This window comes from Bison bison, unplaced genomic scaffold (assembly GCF_000754665.1).
Source record: "Bison bison bison isolate TAMUID 2011002044 unplaced genomic scaffold, Bison_UMD1.0 scf7180017864526, whole genome shotgun sequence".
Taxonomy (NCBI): domain Eukaryota; kingdom Metazoa; phylum Chordata; class Mammalia; order Artiodactyla; family Bovidae; genus Bison; species Bison bison.
In genome coordinates, this window is record NW_011495077.1 from 4178670 (window position 1) to 4199018 (window position 20349).

The 20349-nt window shown below is 35.8% G+C and overlaps 1 protein-coding gene across 1 annotated transcript in view; it reads right to left on the reverse strand.

The window, feature by feature from the left end:
* The window catches only part of ARIH1 (ariadne RBR E3 ubiquitin protein ligase 1), a 105528-nt gene that overhangs the window by 40146 nt on the left and 45033 nt on the right, over positions 1-20349 (reverse strand). The window contains exon 3 of the mRNA XM_010831423.1: positions 16674-16741. Coding sequence (XP_010829725.1) covers positions 16674-16741 — 68 coding nt within the window. The remainder of the gene's footprint in view (positions 1-16673; positions 16742-20349) is intronic.

Below are 20349 nucleotides of genomic sequence, written 5' to 3' on the forward strand. Positions count from 1 at the left end.
CTTTCTTCACTAAACAATATGTAACACCACCTTTGTCCATGAGTATGGGGTTACATTATTTTCACTGTTGCATAATATTTCTCTGTAGGTATATACTATAATATACTTAACCAACCTTATACTGAAAGATATTTAGAGATGTTCCACATACAGACAATCCTAGATTAAAATACTGCCCCATCTGATGGGGGGAATATATCTAGACTTGTATTTCTTTATTAGTGAAACTGAATATATTTTTCGTGAAGATACTGCTATTAGTTTATGAGTTCAGCGAGTAAATGAAGAGTAATCCTTTGTTTTATGGACTGCTTTCTTCCCAGTTTCCAACTTGCCTCTAAATACTGTTTAATGGTGTTTAACTGCCACTTTTAATTTTTCTGTGGGCGAATTTACCATGCAACACTGTTGTGATTTATGGATTTCATAAACTTCTTAAAAATTATCTCTATATGCAAAGACTATAGAAGTTCATTCATGATTTAGGCCTTTCCTTTAAACTGTTTCCATTAAAACTGTTGATTTACGTGGAAATTATTTTCGTGCAGTAAGAAGAAAGCAGGGGTTCCATTTAATTTTAAGCCAAATGGCTAGCCACTACTGAAGGGTGTTTCAACTACTGAAATACTTCCTTCTACCTTAAAGGTATCAATTTAAACCTCATCTCCTTAAACAAATCTTCTTTGACAGTTCCTCCTCTTCATATTAGGTAAGGCTCCCTTGTATTACATCCTCACAGTATTTTGTACTCCTGTGTAACAAATCATATTACTAACCCTGTAATCACTGTTTACGTTTTTCCTGTGAAAGATAAAGTGAAAGTAGCTTAGTTGTGTCCAACTCTTTGTGACTCTGTGAGCTATATAGCTCACCAGGCTCCTCTGTCGATGGAATTCTCCAGGCAAGAATACTGGAGTGGATTGCCATTCCTGTAATCACTATTTTATGTTTTTCCTACTAGAATGTAAACCCCATGAGGACTATTTTATTACTGTAGTAGCCCTATTATCTGTAAGAGTTCAATTTCTTTTTAGAGAACAAAGAGATAATAATAAATCTGAATTTCTTTATTTAGGAATATTTCTTAAAGATAGCAATATATTATAGTTTATAGTTTTCAGTCCATTCTAGAAGGCAAATAACCTTCAAATACAGCCCAGGTAAACAGAATGGAGAACTGAAAAATCAACTCATATTGCTGGTCATAGCAGGCAGGCCAAGAAATTTTGTTCATTTAAGTTCCATTTTACAGAAATGTAACACTTTAAAATTTGTTTTTATTTTTATTCATCACATGCTCTGTCCACCGAAGACTTTGCTATGGTTATTTGGAAAGATACTGAAGTCTAATTTATTGTTATAGAACATACCTTAAAATGGGTATTTAAACCAATTTTGCCAATTGTATATAATACATTGACTGTCCTTATATAATACCCTACACTTAACTCTAGGTTGGAACTTCCCGGAACTCTTCCCAGTTGATTACCATTTTACATAATTTTTCCACTAATTACATTGTTTTCACATTGTATAGCTTTTCTTTCAAGAATAGTAAAAACTGCTTTCTATTTCCTAAGCCTGACAGCCCTAATTACTTAGACATAATTAAAATGTTGTGTTTTAAAAAATTTATCGGCCTGCCTCAGGCCTTAGTTTTGGCACGTGGATCTTTTGTTGTGTCATGCAGGATCTTCACCGCGGTGCAAGAGGTCAGTAGTTGCAGCTCAAGGGCTTAGTTCTCTGTGGCATGTGACCAGGGATCAAATCCATGTCCCCTGCGTTACAAGCTGGATTCTTAACCACTGAACCACCAGGGAAGTCCCTAAAATGTTTAATTGTATTCAAATGCTCATTTTAGCCATACTACTACTCATGACAACCTCCATTTCTTCTGGTACCTGTTGTTACTGAAGTCTTTAGTAAAAATAATTCTCATTTTATAATTCAAATTATTTTCAACTGACATATATTCAGGTTTCTTCATTCTTGAAGTATAGTTCTATAGGGTTGATCTTAGCATTTAACTTTCTCTTTCAAAATGCCAATTCAGGTAATAATTATTTCAAGAGCTTTTAGCTATTAAGATCTGCTGGATTTACACCCAATCTTTGTTCATCTGTCTTCCTTGCCTACCATCTACTAATTCCTTCTTTGTCCTTTTCTTCTCTTACATGTCTTCATTTTCCATAGTACCTGCTCTATTTCTGGCTATTGCCAACATGCTTTCAATACATTATTGACCAGGGGATTTTTGCAGAAACACCTGTGGCCCGCAAGTTGTTATGCAAGTGAATACCTGAAAGGTCTCCCGTCAGTAACGTTCAGGTAACAAAAGACATATTACTATGTCTATGGTCAATAACGAGGTAACTTCTGCAAGATTACTGCTTGTCCCTTTTTTTCCCCCCCTAGTTCTGTCAGCTTCCTTTTATCTTGTTCTGTTATTTCATCAGTTTATCTTTGATCCCTTATCTCAAAGTCTATTGCTTACTTTAATCTTCTTAAAAAGAACAAAGAAGCTTTTTTTCAACCTACTAATTATGACAGTTTTATAAGGACTACTAGAGAGTAAAGCGTCTGCCTACAATGCAGGAGACTTGGGTTCGATCCCTGGGTCGGGAAGATCCCCTGGAGAGGAAATGACAACCCACTCCAGTACTCTTGCCTGGAAAATCCCATGGACTGAGATGCCTGGTAGGCTACAGTTCATGGGGTTGCAAAGAGTCGGACATGACTGAGCGACTTCACTTTCACGCTCAAGAATATATGTGGATTCTTAACTTCTCAGACTTTGTTGTATACCTGGGTCACTACATATTTGAAAGTTCCTTCAGTTTGCTGGCTTTTACGTACATCCTTGCTGGTCAAAACAGACCAAGATGAAGAGAGACTAATTCAATGTAAGGCAATTTAGTTCAAGTACCTTGCTTAATGAGTTAACACACATATTTCTCTCTGCTTCACTGACTCCAGTACACAGGTGCAAAGATTATCATAAAACAATACTATCTTCCTTTCCTACAAAATCTAACTATCCTTTTGACAAAATCATATTGATGAAAAGAAAAACAGAATGGCAGTATTGCTCTTTTCCTTCAGTCCAGATTTTCTTCAGTGGGGCAAGGGCATGATGATTACAGTATCCCCACTCCATCTCTCACAAGGCCTAGATTTTTCTAGATAAAGATTGTTAGAAGGGCTGGGGATTCCCTGATGGTCTAGGGGTTAGGACATCATGCTCTCAATGCTGGAGCATCATTAGATTCCTGGTTGGGAAAGTAGGATTCTGCAAGCTGTGCAGTGCAGCAAAATAAGTTAGAAGAGCAACATGAGAGGGTCTTCAGTAGAGATTTATGTGTGTGGTGTGTGGGATCTGAGTTCCCCAACCAGGCATCAAACCTGTGCCCTCTTGCACTGGAAGCGGGGATTCTTAGCCACTGGACCACCAGGGAAGTCATTCAGTATGTTTTCAGAAATATAGTTAAGCAAACTGGCACTTAATCAGTCAACTCTCCAAAATATTTAGATCTTAATTTTTCATTTTCCTTGAATATGAGAAATATACCAAGTAATATGAATTAAATTTCAAGGCAGGAACAATTACAGCTTAAAAACTAAGTCTGGTTATAGAAGTATATATATAGCTGGCTAGTATGTCTTCTTGAATTCCAAATGACTGGCATCATTGTTTGCCATGTCAATAATTTTGTCGTTATGAGCTTTTCTTAAAAGCCACTTATCACAGTAAATTTGATAAGAATTCAGGGAATAAGGCGATAGGGGTGGGGGGCGGTGGGGGAATCATACAACCCAGATCAGGAGCTAGAACACTGCTAGTACTTTACAAACCCTCCAAACACCTCTTTTTCAGTAACAAGCTCTCCCCCCAAGAGATAATCACTACTCCATTTTACCACCTAAATATCCACCCTCAAACAATGTAACTTATTTTTGCCTGTTTTTGAATTTCATATAAACAGAACCATATTGAGGCCAGGTATTCTGTTGCATTTGTTTTCCTTTCACTAAATATGTTTTTAAGATTCATCTATGTAGTCAGTTGTTGCACTATTTTACTTTTCATTCCTGAATTATATAAATATACCACAGTTACCTACCTATAGACACCTGAGTTGTTTGTAGCTTGTGCTCGTATGGGTAACAATGCTATGAACACACTTATATATAACCTTCAATTTAGACATACTTATTTTTCTCTGTATACCTGGGAGTGGAATTATTGGGTCAAAGATATGCAATTGTATTGCTGCTAATTGAAAAATAAATTTTTATAATTCTAAAATCATTTAACAACTTATCTGTAGATTCCTTTGGATTTACAATATATACCATTCATATCAGTGATTAACTGTCTAGTATCTGCCTTACAACCATTATACTTTATTATTATTGGTATACTACTGGCTAGGATCTCCTTCAGTATATGTTGAATATGAGCAAAGATAACAGACACCCATGTCTTGAACTCCATATAAAAGGGAAATATTTTCAACATTTCATCATGAACTATATCTCCTACAGATGCTTTTATAGATTTTTAGATTAAGTTTCCTTTTGTGCCTACTTTGCTAATGGTGTTTTTTAAAATCATGAATAATTCGTTAATTTTCAGCAACTGCTCCTCTGCATCTACTGAAATATTATTCTCATTTATTTGTTCCAGTGACCATATTTAACTGCTTCAAGTTAAACCAACCTAGCATTTCTGGGATAAATCTTGGCCATGCTGGATTATTAATTCTTTTTATGTACTGCAGGATTCAATTTGCAAATATTTGGGGTTTTTGTTTCCCTTGGCATCTATGTATATGATAGAAACTGACGTGTAATTTTCCTTTGAGCTTTAGTATCAACGTTGTGATACCTTCAAGAAGGGGGAGCAAACTCTTTCTGTTTTCTAAAAGAATATAAAGTTATGTATTATAAGGTTAGAATTTCTGTCTCATTAAATGTTGGTCCAAGTTCCCAGTGTATCCAATCTGGACTTGGACTTTATTCAAAGTTTCACTTCACAGTTATAACCCCATAAGAGTTTTATCTTTCTTATGTAAATTTTTGTAAAAGCAAATTCCTAAGAATTTATCCATTTCATGTAAAATTTCAACCTAGTTATTAACAGTATCTTTTTTTTAAGTATCTTAGGATTCAAAGGGACATTCATTACTGATATTGGTTATTTGTGCTTTCTTTTCTTGACTAATCTCATCTTTTGTCTTCTTGATCCCTTTTACTGTATGTTTCTTTTCCATTTCATTAAAGTCTCCCCCAGTATTTCTTCTTGTACATATTCTCTCTGAATTTATTTTGTTCTTTTTCTATTTGACATATCTAGCTCATCATCTTGAGACTTAAGATGAAAGCTTAGCTCATTACTATTCTTATACATGCACTTTACATGTATTTATACATGTTTTAGCACAAATTAGGCAGCTGTCTACAATTATTTTCCCTTAACATTCTAATAGTTGCTTAAATAGCATTTATGAATATTTGAAACTTTAATAAACATGGATAGAATCTGAAATGTTGGCTTAAAAAATACAAATGCTAGGTACAACACAGAGCCACTTTAATATTAAAGGATAGCACCGTTTCTGAACACATTTCCATGATTATAGTATTCTAAATAGTATTCTAGATTAGCACTTATTTTCTTTCATCTACTGAGGGATCATCCTAACATCACTTTCACTTTTAGTACTGGGAAATCAGCTATCCTCTGGAAGAATATATACTTTCAATTTCTATTTTTCCCTCTACATACATTATATATATACACACATAGTTTCACTTTTTGTAAATAATCCTTCTTGTATCTTATTGCTCTTATGATTGTCTGTTTATGTTTACAGGTTTACTACGATGTTTTAAAATGTAGATTTCTTTTTACCATATTTAATAAAATGCTTTGGCACCAAAATTAATGATCTTACCAGAAAGTGAAATGGGAAATTTTTCACATAAGTCAAATTATCAATCTTGTTGGACTGTAAGGTGCCATCAACTGAAAGATGCATTTAGATTTCAGACAAATATCTAAGGTGTGAAAAACTACATCTTAGAATCAATAAAAACAGCATTGTATTATGCATCAGTCAGTTCAATTAAGTCACTCAGTTGTGTCCGACTCTGCAGCCCCATGAACTGCAGCACGCCATGCCTCCCTGTCCATCACCAACTCCCAGAGTTTACTCAGACTCGTGTCCATTGAGTCGGTGATGCCATCCAACCATCTCATCCTCTGTTGTCCCCTTCTCCTGCCTTGAACCTTTCCCAGCATCATGGTCTTTTCCAATGAGTCAGCTCTTTGCATCAGGTGGCCAAAGTACTGGAGTCTCAGCTTCAACATCAGTCCTTCCAATGAATATTATTTTGCATGGGAACAGTTAAAATCTCTTACCAATCTATAAAAATTGGTCATTAAAGCTTCAAATATCACCTCTGCCCCATTTTCTCCTCTTTTTCTAAACTCAATGGAGACCTTCTTGTATGTTTTATGTTTCTTCTCTTGTGTATTTTCCATCCATCAGTGTGTGTGCATAATTCTGAATAGTGTTTTGATTTCCTATTAGGTTGGTGCAAAAGTAATTGCATTTTGCACTGCTGAAATCTGCAATTTGATACTGGAATACATTCTTAAATAAATGTGGTTATGTTATACACCATTTTAATGCACAGTTCTTGCTTTATGTTTTTTGCTAATGACTTATTGCTTGCTATTTATATGTATTTTACACTGTAGAAATAATGTTAGACAAAAAGAAATTTCGAGTGATTTTATTCAAGTTCAAAATTGGTCATAAAGCAGTAGAAACAACTCACAATATCAACAACGCATCTGGCCCAGGAACTGCTAAGGAATGTACAGTGCTGTGGTGGTTCAAGCAGTTATGCAAAGGAAACGAAAGCCTTGAAGATAAGGAGTACAGTGGCTGGCCATCGGAAGGTGACAATGACCAACTGAGAGAGCCATCATCAATGCTGATCCTCTTAAAACTACGGGATAAGTTGCCAAAGAACTCATCATCAAACATTTTATGGTCATTTGGCATTTGAAGCCAACTGGAAAGGTGAAAAAGTATGGTAAGTGGGTGCCTCATAAGCTGACTATAAATCATCATTTTGCAGTGCCTTCTCTTATTCTACACAACAACAAACCATTTCTTGATCTGATTGCAAAGTGCGATGAAAAGTGGATTTTATACAACAGGTGACAACTAGATCAGTGGCTAAACAGTGAAGAAGCCGCAAAACACTTCCCAAAGCCAAACTTGAACCAAAAATAGATCATGGTCACTGCTCAATGGTCTGCTGCCAGTCTGATCCACTACAGCTTTCTGAATCCCGGTGAAACCATTACATCTGAGATGTATGCTCAGCAAATCAGTGAGATGCACTTAAAACTGCAATGCCTGCATCCAGCACTGGTCAACAGAAGGGGCCCAACTCTTCTCCATGGGAATGCCTGACTGCACGCCATACAGCCAAGGCTTCAAAACAGAAAGAACTGCGCCACAAGTTTTGCCTCAGCCGTATTTACGTGACCTCTTACCAACCAACCACCATTCCTCAAGCACCTCAACAAGTTTTTGCAGGGAAAATGTTCCATAACCAGCAGGAGGCAGAAAACGCTTTCCAAGAGTTTGTCAACTCCTAACACATGGAGTTTTATGCTACAGGAATAAACAAACTTATTTCTCATTGGCAAAAACGTGTTGATTATAACAGTTCCTATTTTGATTAATTAACACGAACATGTGTTTGAGCCTAGTTACAATGATTTAAAATTCAGGATCCAAAACTTCAATTACTTTTGCACCAATCTAATAGTACACTAAATCTGTTTAGCTGTTAAACTAATTCACTGAATTAATTTTGCTTATTTTAATAAGCTTTTTTTTTCCTTCTGAATCTGTATGACAGCTCATACATTCTAATTCCCTGATAAAAGCATACCTGTTTTAGTTTACTAATTTAGTGTGACTAATTCTAATACCTAGAATCTCAAGTTAGTATACTTTAATTATAAAAAATAATTTGAGGAAGTAGTTTGAGGCCTTGCTGCTTTTCCCTAGAAAAAATTTATACTTGGTTCTGTCAGGTGTCTGGGTACATTAACAGTTTGGAACCATCTTAATTCAACTTCAAGGCTTGAGGTTTTCTGGGCCACTCAGATGACCTGAATACTATCTTCAGTCTTTAGGAGAGCTAGTTTACCTAATCCTCATTCTTAGTGAGATGAGAACTCCAACTTTTTTCTCACTAACCAAAGGCGAACAAAAACCACAGCTCAGTCTCCTGGCTACCTCTTCTGGATCAGCATATGCCTCTAGGGCACAGCAGACCGGGGTACTTGGCTCATCTGTCTAGATTTCCATGTTCTCTTGGGTTTTAACCCTCTATTTCTTATTTTACTAATTATCAGATGTTCTTTGTTATTATATTTAGTGGATGGAATGAGTCCCAGAAGTTTTCCAGTCTCCTTTATTTTCTGTTAAACTCCTTCACATCTCTTTCATCAATACTCTGCTTTCAATTAACTGTCACCCAACCTAAGTCAAGCCAATTTTTATCTGTATTATTGAAATAGTCTTCCACTTGGTCTTCTTGCCTTCAATCAGCTCATACTGTTAGTTTTTTTTCTATAATAATGTTTTTATATTAAATTTCTCCATAAAACTTTTAAGGGCTTTCCACTAAACAGTGGAAAAGTCAAATTTTATTTGCTAAGCATTCAAGGTCTTCCAAAATGTACTTTCCACTAAACACATCCAATCATTTCCTCTCTATTCTTCATGTAAATCTCAATTACCATTCAACACATGTTCCTTAAACACCCCCCATACCAAAACTATTTTCTGAACCTGTAATACCCAGGTTTTCACATTCCCCTGACCTTCTAAGTCCAATCAAATGCTATCTCATCAATAAATTCTTAACCACAATAGCAATAATAAGATAATACATTTGCTGCTTTCTATACACTGCTCCCCACTAACACCTGAGTTGTTTGAAGAGGAAAAACTGCTATACTGTAGAACAGTGATGAATGCTATCACAAAAGTCTGCCATCTGACAAACCAACTTTACTTTCACATTCTAGCAGTTATCTGTGAAGCAATATACTATTATTAATGTGGTTAAGGAAAGCTACATACTATCACAATAACGTACAAGGGCTAACCCCCATACTTAATTACTCAATGGGTGTTAATGCTTCAGAATGAAAAGTGGAAAGCTATTTGCAACATAGGGTGGAAAAGACTGATATCCATTTTTATTAAGATTCTTTGATCACACCTGTCCATTAAAAGTAGTCATCAGCCACCTGTACTGCTCCTCACTTCAGACAGGCCAGTTAACTTATTAACTAACATTCACCTTATATATTACTGACTACAGTGAGTATTAAAATTTAACAAAACATACCTATAAGAAAAGAAATCTGAGCTGCAGAAAAGAAGATACCAACTTGTTACTTGCTACTAACTGTAAAGGAGTTTAATCTGGCACAGGGTGGTGGTGGTAGGTGGATTTGTCTCAAACTCCTGACAAACTGAAATCTGATTTATATGCATATCATACATTAAAATAAAAGTTCTACTGTAGAAAAACAAAAGCTAGAAAGGGCTGAATTTAAAGTATTTACTAAACACTATATATGTCAGGAATTGTGTTAAGTGCTAGGAATGAAAAACTAGTGAGGTATTTTCTACATAAGGAACTCTAGCTCGATCCATGGGTTGGGAAGACACCCTCAAGTAGGAAATGACAAACCACTCCAGTATCCCGTGGACAGAGGAGCCTGGTGGACTGCAGTACATGGGTCGTGAAGAGTCAGACACAAGTGTTCTTCAACGAGAAATTTACTCTATCAGAGGTAAGGAGATACTCAATTTTCAAAGACTGCAATAGCAGAATTACTAGTCGTGGTGTCACACGCTCAATATTTGATGCTACAAGCTGTGATGCCTGTGTCCAATAGCACCAGGAACAGCTCTTCCATTAAAAGTTCGGCATTTTCCTGAACTCAGACTTCACGGCTGATTCTCAATATGTAATGTCTTTTCCACTTAACTTCTCAGTTTGCTTACAAATAAAAACCCTAATTGATATACCAGAAAAGGAGACAGTTCAAGATAACAAATTAAATAATGAAAGCAACATCCCACAAAAATTATGATAGAATCAAAGCCCAGATGGAAAGGTTGGCCTTAAAGAAAGACAGACTTGTTATTGCTGTACTTCTGATTCTCTGATTTGTTCACCTGGAGGATCATGGGAAGAAGCCTAGTCAATAGAGAAAATTCTATTTAATTTGTAAAACAGAAAATAAAGATATCTGCAGAGTTAAAAAGCAGAATGCTGGGTAAGAAAGAAAATGGCAAAAGTCTGGAAAGCTGTTGTAAGAGACAAAAGAGACCAGAAAGTTAAAATGGTCCCTTGTCTACCAGCCCCTCCCCACCTTCAACAAAATTTATTTTTCAAAAGAATAAATCACTCATGTTTAGGGTCAGGACAGATCTGTTTAAGCTATGGACTAGAAGTCCAGGAGGCAAGTAAGAAGAATTATTGTTAAGAATCTATTTATACCTATATTGCTATTGCTGGACTATGGATTCCCTCCTCCAGGACAGGGACTATGGCTCACTAATAAACACAAGAAATATTGATATGCTTAGTATATGGAAAAGAGAGAGAAAGAAATTTAAAACTTCACAATTTTTACTAAGGTAAGAATCATCTTTAAGTATGTCAAAATGAATAGAAATAATACTTGAATTCATTTTGTGTCACCAACTGGAAAACAAGATTTTTTTTTAATGCTATGTAACAAAATTCACTGGCCATATTATCTGTCTTTGCTTGCAATTCCTGGGATCCTAAATATTATAAAATTATCATACAAGTAACTTTCACTTTTATACTTAAGAACTGGGAGACGCACAGTGTCACTGAAGCTAAGCCTCCTTATAATTCCGTGTTTCTTTTCATTCTTCAAGGATATTAATGGGGTGAGAGGAGAGGTAAGAATGGAAAAGGGCCCGGGCATTGACATTTACAAAAATTCTTAGGTAATTTCTATGTACTTTAATAGCTTACCAACTAACTGTCTTGAGTCTCCTGGGTAACAATTATATTGTCTTCACAGAATTTCTCTTATATGAATTTCTTTTTTAAAAGAATTATTTTTAATGTTTTATTTTCTTTGGGTCATGCTGTGCAGCACATGTGATCTTAGGTCCTCGATCAGAGATCAAATTCACGCCTCTAGCACTGGAAGTACAGAGTCTTAACCACCGGACCACCAGAGAAGTCTTTTTTTTTTTTTTTACAGAAAAGTGCTTTCATTACAAGTAAATGTTTATTTTCTGAATTAAGTAATTATTTTGTTATAAACTTTTCTGCTATTTTAAGGGAAATTCACAGAATACAAAAAAGCATAAAGAATTTTTAAAAATCCATAATCCTCCCATCCCCAAAACAATCTTCATGCCACTTATTTAATTTTCCATGCATTATTTTATGTATTAGAACTCCCAGTACATTTAAATGGTGGTGACCGTCAATAACCTTGTTTGATTTTAACTGGCACATTTCTAATATTTCAAAATTATGTATAGCTTTGCTATAGGTTATTAGTTGATATCCTTTATTAATCTAAGCAATTACCTTATTAGTTTGCAAAAAATTATTTTTTTTCTGACTCAGGGGTAAATACACAATATTATTAATACATTGCTGACATTTATAATTACCTTCTGGCTTCTCTTCATCAACCTGTTAAAAGTAGTAAATGCTACAGACAAGTTTTTTCCTAAAGGTGAACCATTCTTGCATTCTTAGGAGAAATTCTACTAGACCATTATTATTTCAATTATTTTTTATTCATGAAATCAAAAGCTATGTTCATAACAAAGGTAGTTTTTTTATGCTGTCTTTGTCAAATATCATAACCAGATTTATTCTGATTTGGCTAACATGAAATAATGATGCCTTATCTTTTTTTACATTCTAAAATAATTTTCATTAGGAACCAGTAGCTCCTTAAAGGTTTAAGATAGAACTTGAACATAAAATCATCTGGTGCTTTTTGGGAAAGGAGAGGGATCTTCTAGTGTATTTACATTTTCCTGCAGTTGTCTTCCTACTTTTTTCTTTGGAAGATGGCTAATTTCCTTTCACACGTAATGGTATAAGTGGTGTAAGTGTGTAGTCGCTCAGTCGTGTCCAACTCTTTGAGACCACATGGACTGTAATGCACCAGGCTCCTCAGTCCATTGGATTTTCCAGGTAAGAATACTGGAGTGGGTTGCCATTCCCTTCTCCAGGGGATCTTCCCGACACAGGGATGGAACATGGGTCTCCAGCGTTGCAGGCAGATTCTTTACCACCTGAGACCAGGGAAGCCCCGTGGTGGTATACACAGTATTAATTAAAACTTTTGAAATAGGTTTTCCTAACCATAATTATACATTATTTCCAATGTTGTTTATTTGTGCCTCTTCCTCTTACCCCAATCACATTTGCCAATGATTTACAATGATTTATCTCCCTCTTTTTCAAAATAAACTTTACCTTTCAAAGAGCAATTTTAAGCTCAAAGTTGAAAGTACAGAGGTTTCCTGTATAACCCCTGCCACTACACACACACACAACCTCCCCTTCCATCAATATCTCACATAAGAGTGGTACATTTGATGCAATGAACCTACATTGACACATCACCGTCACCCACAGTTTACATTAGGTGTCAGGTTTGGTGTTATACAGTCAATGCATTTAGATAAATGTATAGTTGACATATACTTATCCTAACAGTTTCATAAAGAACACTTTCACTGCCCAAAAGATTTTTTTTGTATCCCTCTACCTTCTGGCAACATCTTTTCATTATTTACATAATCTTGCTTTTTCCAGAATGTCATACACTTGGGATCAAACAGTATGCAACTTTTTCAGACTGGTTTCTTTCACTTACCAATACTCATTTAAGGTTCCTTCATGTCTTTTCATGGCTTGATAGCTCACTTCGTTTTAGCAACGATATATTCCATTGCCTGGATGTGCCACAGTTTGTTCATCCACTCACCGACTGCAGAATATCTCGGTTGCTTCCAAGTTTTAGCAATTATGAATACAGATGCTATGAATACCCATGTACAGGTTTTGGTGGGCACAAGTTTTCAACTCATTTGGCTAACTATTAAGATGCGTGACTGGATTATATGATAAGAAACTTCCAAACTGGAGGCAAGGTGGCTGGACCATTTTGCATTCCCAACAGCAATGAATGAGAATTCCTGCTTTTCCACATCCTCATCAGTACTTGGTGGTGTTTTCTGGATTTTGGTCACGCTAACCAAGGTGTGTGGTGGTAATTTTGACAATCCCATTTTAATGAGCAGTACCCTAATGATGATATGTGATGTTAAATATCTCTTCATATGCTTACTTGACGTCTGTATATCTTCTCTGATAAGGTAAGTATTAAGATTTTTGCCCACTTTAAAATTGGGTCTTTATCCTACTACTGAGTTCCAAGAATTCTTTATGTATTTCAGGTAACAGGTATCTAGGTCTTGTTTCTCATTCTCTTATTTCCCTTTACCCATTTCAAAGATGTTTATTTCTGTTCCCTAGTTCACTAATGCTGTTTCTATCTTAAATAACTATTCTACTCTCTGAGTTTATTTTATATACTTTTCTAACTTCCTGTTTCAAAGGTTCAGTTTGTTTTCTCCCTATTTATCTTTTTTAATAGATACTGACTATAAATTTCACTGTACCTCTTCAGCCACATTCCACATCTGACCTGCCATTATTTAGTTCTAACTTTTAATAATTTCAATTTTGGATTCTGAGTTTTTTGCAAGTGTGAAAATGGAAGCAACATATCAATTTTTCTTGGAATGTATTATAGCCCAGAATGTGACCAATTTGAAAATAATATACTCTGAAGGATACACAAAATACCAATACATATTTTAAACTCTAAGTTTATTTATTGACACCAGCCTAGAGAGACAGCACCCACAAAACAAGAATAAAGTTATTAAAATGAGTAAGTTGGATACTGTTAAACAATTCAAGATGGCTAAACAGCTGATGCAATAAGAAAAGCAAATTAGTGAATTAAAGGTAAACCTGAAGAACTTTCACAGACCAAAGTAAAGAGACAAGTACAGAAGAAGCATTTTTTAAAAAGGTGGAAAAGAGATCCAGAAGTCTCAACATATAACCAACAGGAATTCTAGAAAGCAACAAGAGAATGGAGAAAAGGTAATATTAAACAAATAATAGCTAAGAATTTCCCAAACTAAAAACATGAGTCCTCAGACTTGAAGTGTGCAATTAGCTATATTTTCCAAACTTACTCCACAATTTCAAACTATTAAGAATTTTTCTTGAGGAAGGGGACACATGTATGCGTACATCCTATTCATGTTGATGTATGGCAGAGGCCATCACCATATTGTAAAGTAATTATCTTCCAATTAAAATTAAAAAAAAAAAATTTCTCATAAAGCACTAAAAAATGTATTATTCTCGAGGGAGGAAAAAAAAGTAAATATGGAGTAAACAGTGGGATGCCAAAAAAAAAAAAATTTAGCCAAAAAACAAAAAAAGTTAAATATACTAATAGTAAAAATGCTTAACATTAAATGAAAACTTCAAATATATCAACTTATCCAACTGAGAGAAGAGAGGAGGACAGAGAAGAAAATTATGCTACAGTTTTTGTCTTATGTAGGACATGAATATAAATAGTATACTGTTATAAACTTATAGTTAAGTATACATATACAAACTATAAGGGTGATCACTTAAAAAACTGAAATAAAATATATAACTCTGAAATTATTAGGGGGGAACAAAGGGAAAGGAAACTTGGTCAAGCCAAATAACCCAACAGAAAACATAATAAATATAAAGCACAAATCAAGGAAATCAGTAACTAAATCTAAACTTATTAGTAATTACAAAATATAAGTATAGCAGTGCTACCATCAGACAACATAGGATATAATGTGAAACATTACGTGAGACAAAAGGTATTGCACACTGATTTAAAAACACAAAAGATTTACAAGCACCCAGTAATATATCTCCAGAATATACAAAACAAAAACTGGAATTACAAGGAGAAACTGAAATGTTCACACATACTAGAAGTTTTCAGAAGTCACCTATTTCAATTCATACTCGTCACACTTAAGTATAGTATTTAATTGAAGAATGCTTTCAACAGTGTCAGCAATGCTGCAGGGCAAATTTGAGAATGCCTTTAGGATATACTGATAAAATAAGTCTAGTTCAGCAGAGGAGTATCAGATGTAAACAATGAAACCTACCTTTTTCCTAACAGAGGTGTCATAAAGTAAGTTTGAAAACAAACTTGACCAAAATTAAAAGTACCACTGATTTTTTTCAAAAAAGGTCAGATCCATACAAAAATAGGGGGGAAAAAAACCACCACACTAGTCAAGGAGCATTTTATTCTTCAAGCACCTGGGAAAGTTCTACAGTATGTGTCTAAGAACATAAGCTTTGGAGTCCAACAAATCTGAGTTTAAGTGCTAACTCCTTGTGTTACAAAACTCATACAAATATATCAAGCTCTAAGTCTTAGGTTCTACAACTATTAAGTGGGGATAATAATTTGTAGCTCCATAAAGCTATCACCAAGATAAAATGAAATAATGCCTGGCCCAGAGGGCTCAATAATTAACAATTATTGTTGTTACTATTAAATTGTATTGGGGTGCAAGATGTGAGAAACTTCATAATATTCTTGGTATTAATTAACATCTGTTTTGCAAAGCGTTTTTGATTTTAAAGTCACACAGGAAATATTTTCCATTTATTTCTCATAATACTTGGATTCTCAGGTTGTAACAAAAACTGTATGCAATTTTAAAATCATTTAAAATTAGAACTGCTAATTTTAGACTGATAGAATAAATAACGGCTCTCATCCTATTACCAAGTGCTTCAAATTTCTAATCTAAGAAAGACAAAAAGATCAAGACGGCAGTATTACTATCATTCTCCAGTCCTTGTAATTTCTTGCCTTTAGAACCAGAAACATTTCCAGCGAGAAAATGCCCAATGGGATTTAGTCCTGCACTGAAACCAGAGAATCACTCCAAACAGCTGTTTTGCTGGTAAGGATACCCTGAGCGACTTCTTTATATTTACTGAAGAAATGTCATTATTGTGCCTACAGTAGATTTAAAAGTTTATGGGGAAGAAAGTTTTAAGTAATTAAAGGAAGATCTTATTCATGTGTTCTAAGGCTGTATCAAGTCCTTAAAAAACAAACAAAAAAACACCTACTTTTAGTTCTCAGTACTCAAGGGGATGTATTATAGAAGATATTGAGGCACAGTCACCACACCTCACCTCCAAAGTAAAAGAAGAAACAAGCCTGAGTTCCCTTAACACTAGGTTTATTGCAAAACTTACAGATGGGGAATATATCAAAGCAAATACTACTCATACATGGGAATATATCAAAGCAAATACTACTCATACACGAGTTTGGTAAGTATATAAATCAATCCCTTACTTGTGTCTCATAAATTCAGTTCAACAGGCTTTCCATAATTACTTCTAAGTATAAAGCTCACAATATAGTTCCTTACCTTTCCATTAGCTTCTCTTTATCCCAATTGAAGTGGCTAAGGAGTATTCTTGTGATAGTTGCTGGATTCTAAAGAAGGGGGGGAAAAAAGTCATTTTAAGGTAATAGCACTTATTGACATTTAGTGAATTTTTTAGGTTGAATTTACTCTTCTATAACACCCCACCCAAATTACCCTTCCTAAGGTATTTCTTTATTCCCCTAAGAAAATACAAAATTTTAAGATCAAGACTATTTACAAATAGTTTGTCACACTAATGTCACGCTTCTATGAGATTCTAAAGCAGAATTCACAATAAGCCAAGAAGAAATTAAATGAAAAACTACTGTATTAAATCAAGCACTAATAAAGTGAACTTTTTTGCAATTAGATTTAACAGACTGCCAGATCAACACATTGTAAATCAATAAAGTTTCTAATATCTTATGTACTGAATAGCTCTAATCAGTCCAAACCATTTTTAATTCAAAAGTCCCATTCTTAATGAAAAAGACAAAATACCTGTACTATGAAATAATTTATAGAGCATCATCTGTAACCACCATTTCATTTCTCACAGGAAACCACAGAGTCCAAAGTTTAGTGCCCAATCATCATGCAGTGATGTCAAAGAGCCTCCCGCTTGCCATGAAACTAGTGAACAGAGTTTTACCTCAGTAAGATGATGGGGCCCAGGAGATGAAGGAAGCCCAACTTATTCAAAGACACTAAAGCTAGTTACAATGCCAAAAGTGAAATTCAAACCTGAGTCTGCTCATCTGTACTTTATGCATGATTTTATTATATCAAGTAACATTTCAAAAATGGTCTCTGCATATAAACCATGGTTAGACAGCAATGTCCCGGGCACAGTAAGTGTTTGGGCTTCCCTGGTGGCTCAGACGGCAAAGAATCCACCTGCAGTGCAGGAGACCTGGGTTTGATCCCTGGATCTGCAAGATGCCCTGGAGAAGGGAATGGCAACCCACTTCAGTATTCTTGCCTGGAGAATTCCATGAACAGAGGAGCATGGCGAGCTGCAGTCCATGGGGTCGCAAAGAGCTGGAGATGGCTCAATTAATAACACACATCTACTGATTTAGTTTAAAAGCAATCCTGTATAAAAATGTCATGAAAGAAATCCCTATCAATTATTCTTAGTAATATCATTTGTCACAAAAATTCATAGACATCCACATTGCTGCTGTTGTTTAGTTGCTAAGCTGTGTCCGACTCACCTTTGGCAAAAAAGCCAAAGATGCAGATATGGTAAGTCCCAACCCTCTGCTCCAAGCACATTTTGCTAATTCATCTAGGTATTCCTTACTTCTTAGACTCAGACTTAAGAATCTTCCTTCAACACACCATTTGAGAAAAACACTGTCAGTCTATAAGAATAGGTGAAAAGAAACCTATTAGCTCACCCTAAATTATAATATTTGTACAGAATACAGATATTATCACATATCCAGCTCTTTTACAATAGGATTGTGGGCTTCCCTTGTGACTCAGCTGGTAAAGAATCCACCTGCAATGCGGGAGGATCTGGGTTCAATTCCTGGGTTGGAAAGATCCCTTGGAGAAGGGAACAGCTACTCACTTCAGTATTCTAGCCTGGAGAATTCCATGAACCGTATAGTCCATGGCGTCACAAAGAGTCGGACACAACCGAGTGACTTTCACTTTTTCTTAATGGAAACCACAATTCTGATTTCCATTAGAAAGGACTGAGCAACTTTCACTTGCCTGTAACTGAAATAGTAATTCAGTCATATTTAAAATAAGAGCAATAATCCCATCAATTGGGAAAATTTAGTAGTACTCATTGGGATTTTGCAACTATAACTTTGGGACATCCAAAACACTATACATTCTCTGCCACTGGGGAAAATTTTTCAGGAACTGTTAAGTCTCAACTTGCAAACAGAAATATGGGAGAGGTGGGGAAATGCCCTCTTTGACCTAATGTTGCTAAGTGCCTTTTCTGTGTTTGAGATCCCACATCATAAACTGGTCTCATCCAGAGTTTCCAAACCTGTTTTATTGATTCTTCAAAAATAACTATGGAATGTTCCGTTAAAAAACAGATTCCTAGGTTCCACCCCTAAATGTGCTTGTTGCCAAAGGGATTCAGAACATTAGACCAGTGGTCCTCCAGGATGAAGAAAACATGGCAATCTTTCTGGTTTTGGCTGTTCAAAAATTTCTGTGTAGGTTTAAGTGTGTGTTTAGTAGTGTACAGAGGGACCTCCCTGGCAGTCCAGTGGTTAAGACTTCACCTTCCAGTGCTGGGGAAGCAAGTTCAATTCCTGGCTGGGGAGCTAAGATACCACAGGCCTCAGGGCCAACAAACCAAATTACACGGAGTTCCCTGGCTGTACAATGGTTAAGACTTCGCTTTCCAATGCAGTGGATGCAGGTTCCATCCTAAGATTCCACGTGCCTCTTGGCCAAAAAGCCAAAAAACAAAACAGAAGCAATACTGTAACAAATTCAATAAAGACCTAAAAAAATAATAATACTTTATTGAGGTACATGCCAGAAAATTTTCCCCAGAAGGATACTACTGGAAAATTTGGCTAAACCACATCATAATGCCAAAATAGCTATATTCTACCAGTGATCTACACTTCAGGGAAGAGAATATTTCACAATACTAAATAAATATATTTGGATCACTATCTCAGTGCAGCTGGCTCAAGTCATTTATGTGCATTGAATATAAGGAAAGGTGATGGAAAAATAACGTTTATTGTACATCTACTATATTCCAGACCCTGTGTAAGAACTTCCCAGTTGGTGCCAGTGGTAAAGAATCTGCCGGCCAATGCAGGAGACATAAGAGATGTGGGTTCGATCCCTGGGTAGGGAAGAACCCCTGGAGAGGAAATGGCAACCCATTCCAGTATTCTTGCCTAGAAAATCTCAGGGACAGAGAAGCCTGGTGGGCTACAGTCCACAGGGTCAAAAACAGTCAGATATGACTTAAGAGACTGAGCACACATATACAACACAGTACTTTATATGCCCCATTTAATCCTCAAAGCTCTCTGTAAGGGAAACATTCCTACTTCCCATTTTAAATATGAGAGAACTAAGACTAGGCTCCAGGCGTATACAAAAACTATCCAATATCATACCTCTGCTGCTGCTAAGTCGCTTCAGTCGTGTCCGACTCTGTGCAACCCCACAGCCGGCAGCCCACCAGGCTCCCTCGTCCCTGGGATTCTCCAGGCAAGAACACTGGAGTGGGTTGCCATTTCCTTCTCCAATGCATGAAAGGGAAAAGTGAAAGGGAAGTCGCTCAGTCGTGCCCGACTTTTTGCGACCCCATGGACTGCAGCCCACCAGACTCCTCCGTCCATGGGATTTTCCAGGCAAGAGTTCTGGAGTGGGGTGCCATCGCCTTCTCCATCATACCTCTAATTAAGTACAATAGTTGGAAATTCTAGCCTAGGACAATCTGGATCTAATATTCCTTCATTTATTCTATGTGGGAGAATGCAAAGGACTATTAAAAATATTACTTACATATATTTAAATTCTTTTATATCCTCCAAAACAGGGTAATTCAAGGCAGGATGAGGAGGGGGTGACAGAAAGCTATAAGGCACAAGGGCATTTGAGGGACTGAAAAATGTGATGGTTGGTAATGATGAGGGAAAATCTTTATCAAAACTCAAACTATACACTTAAA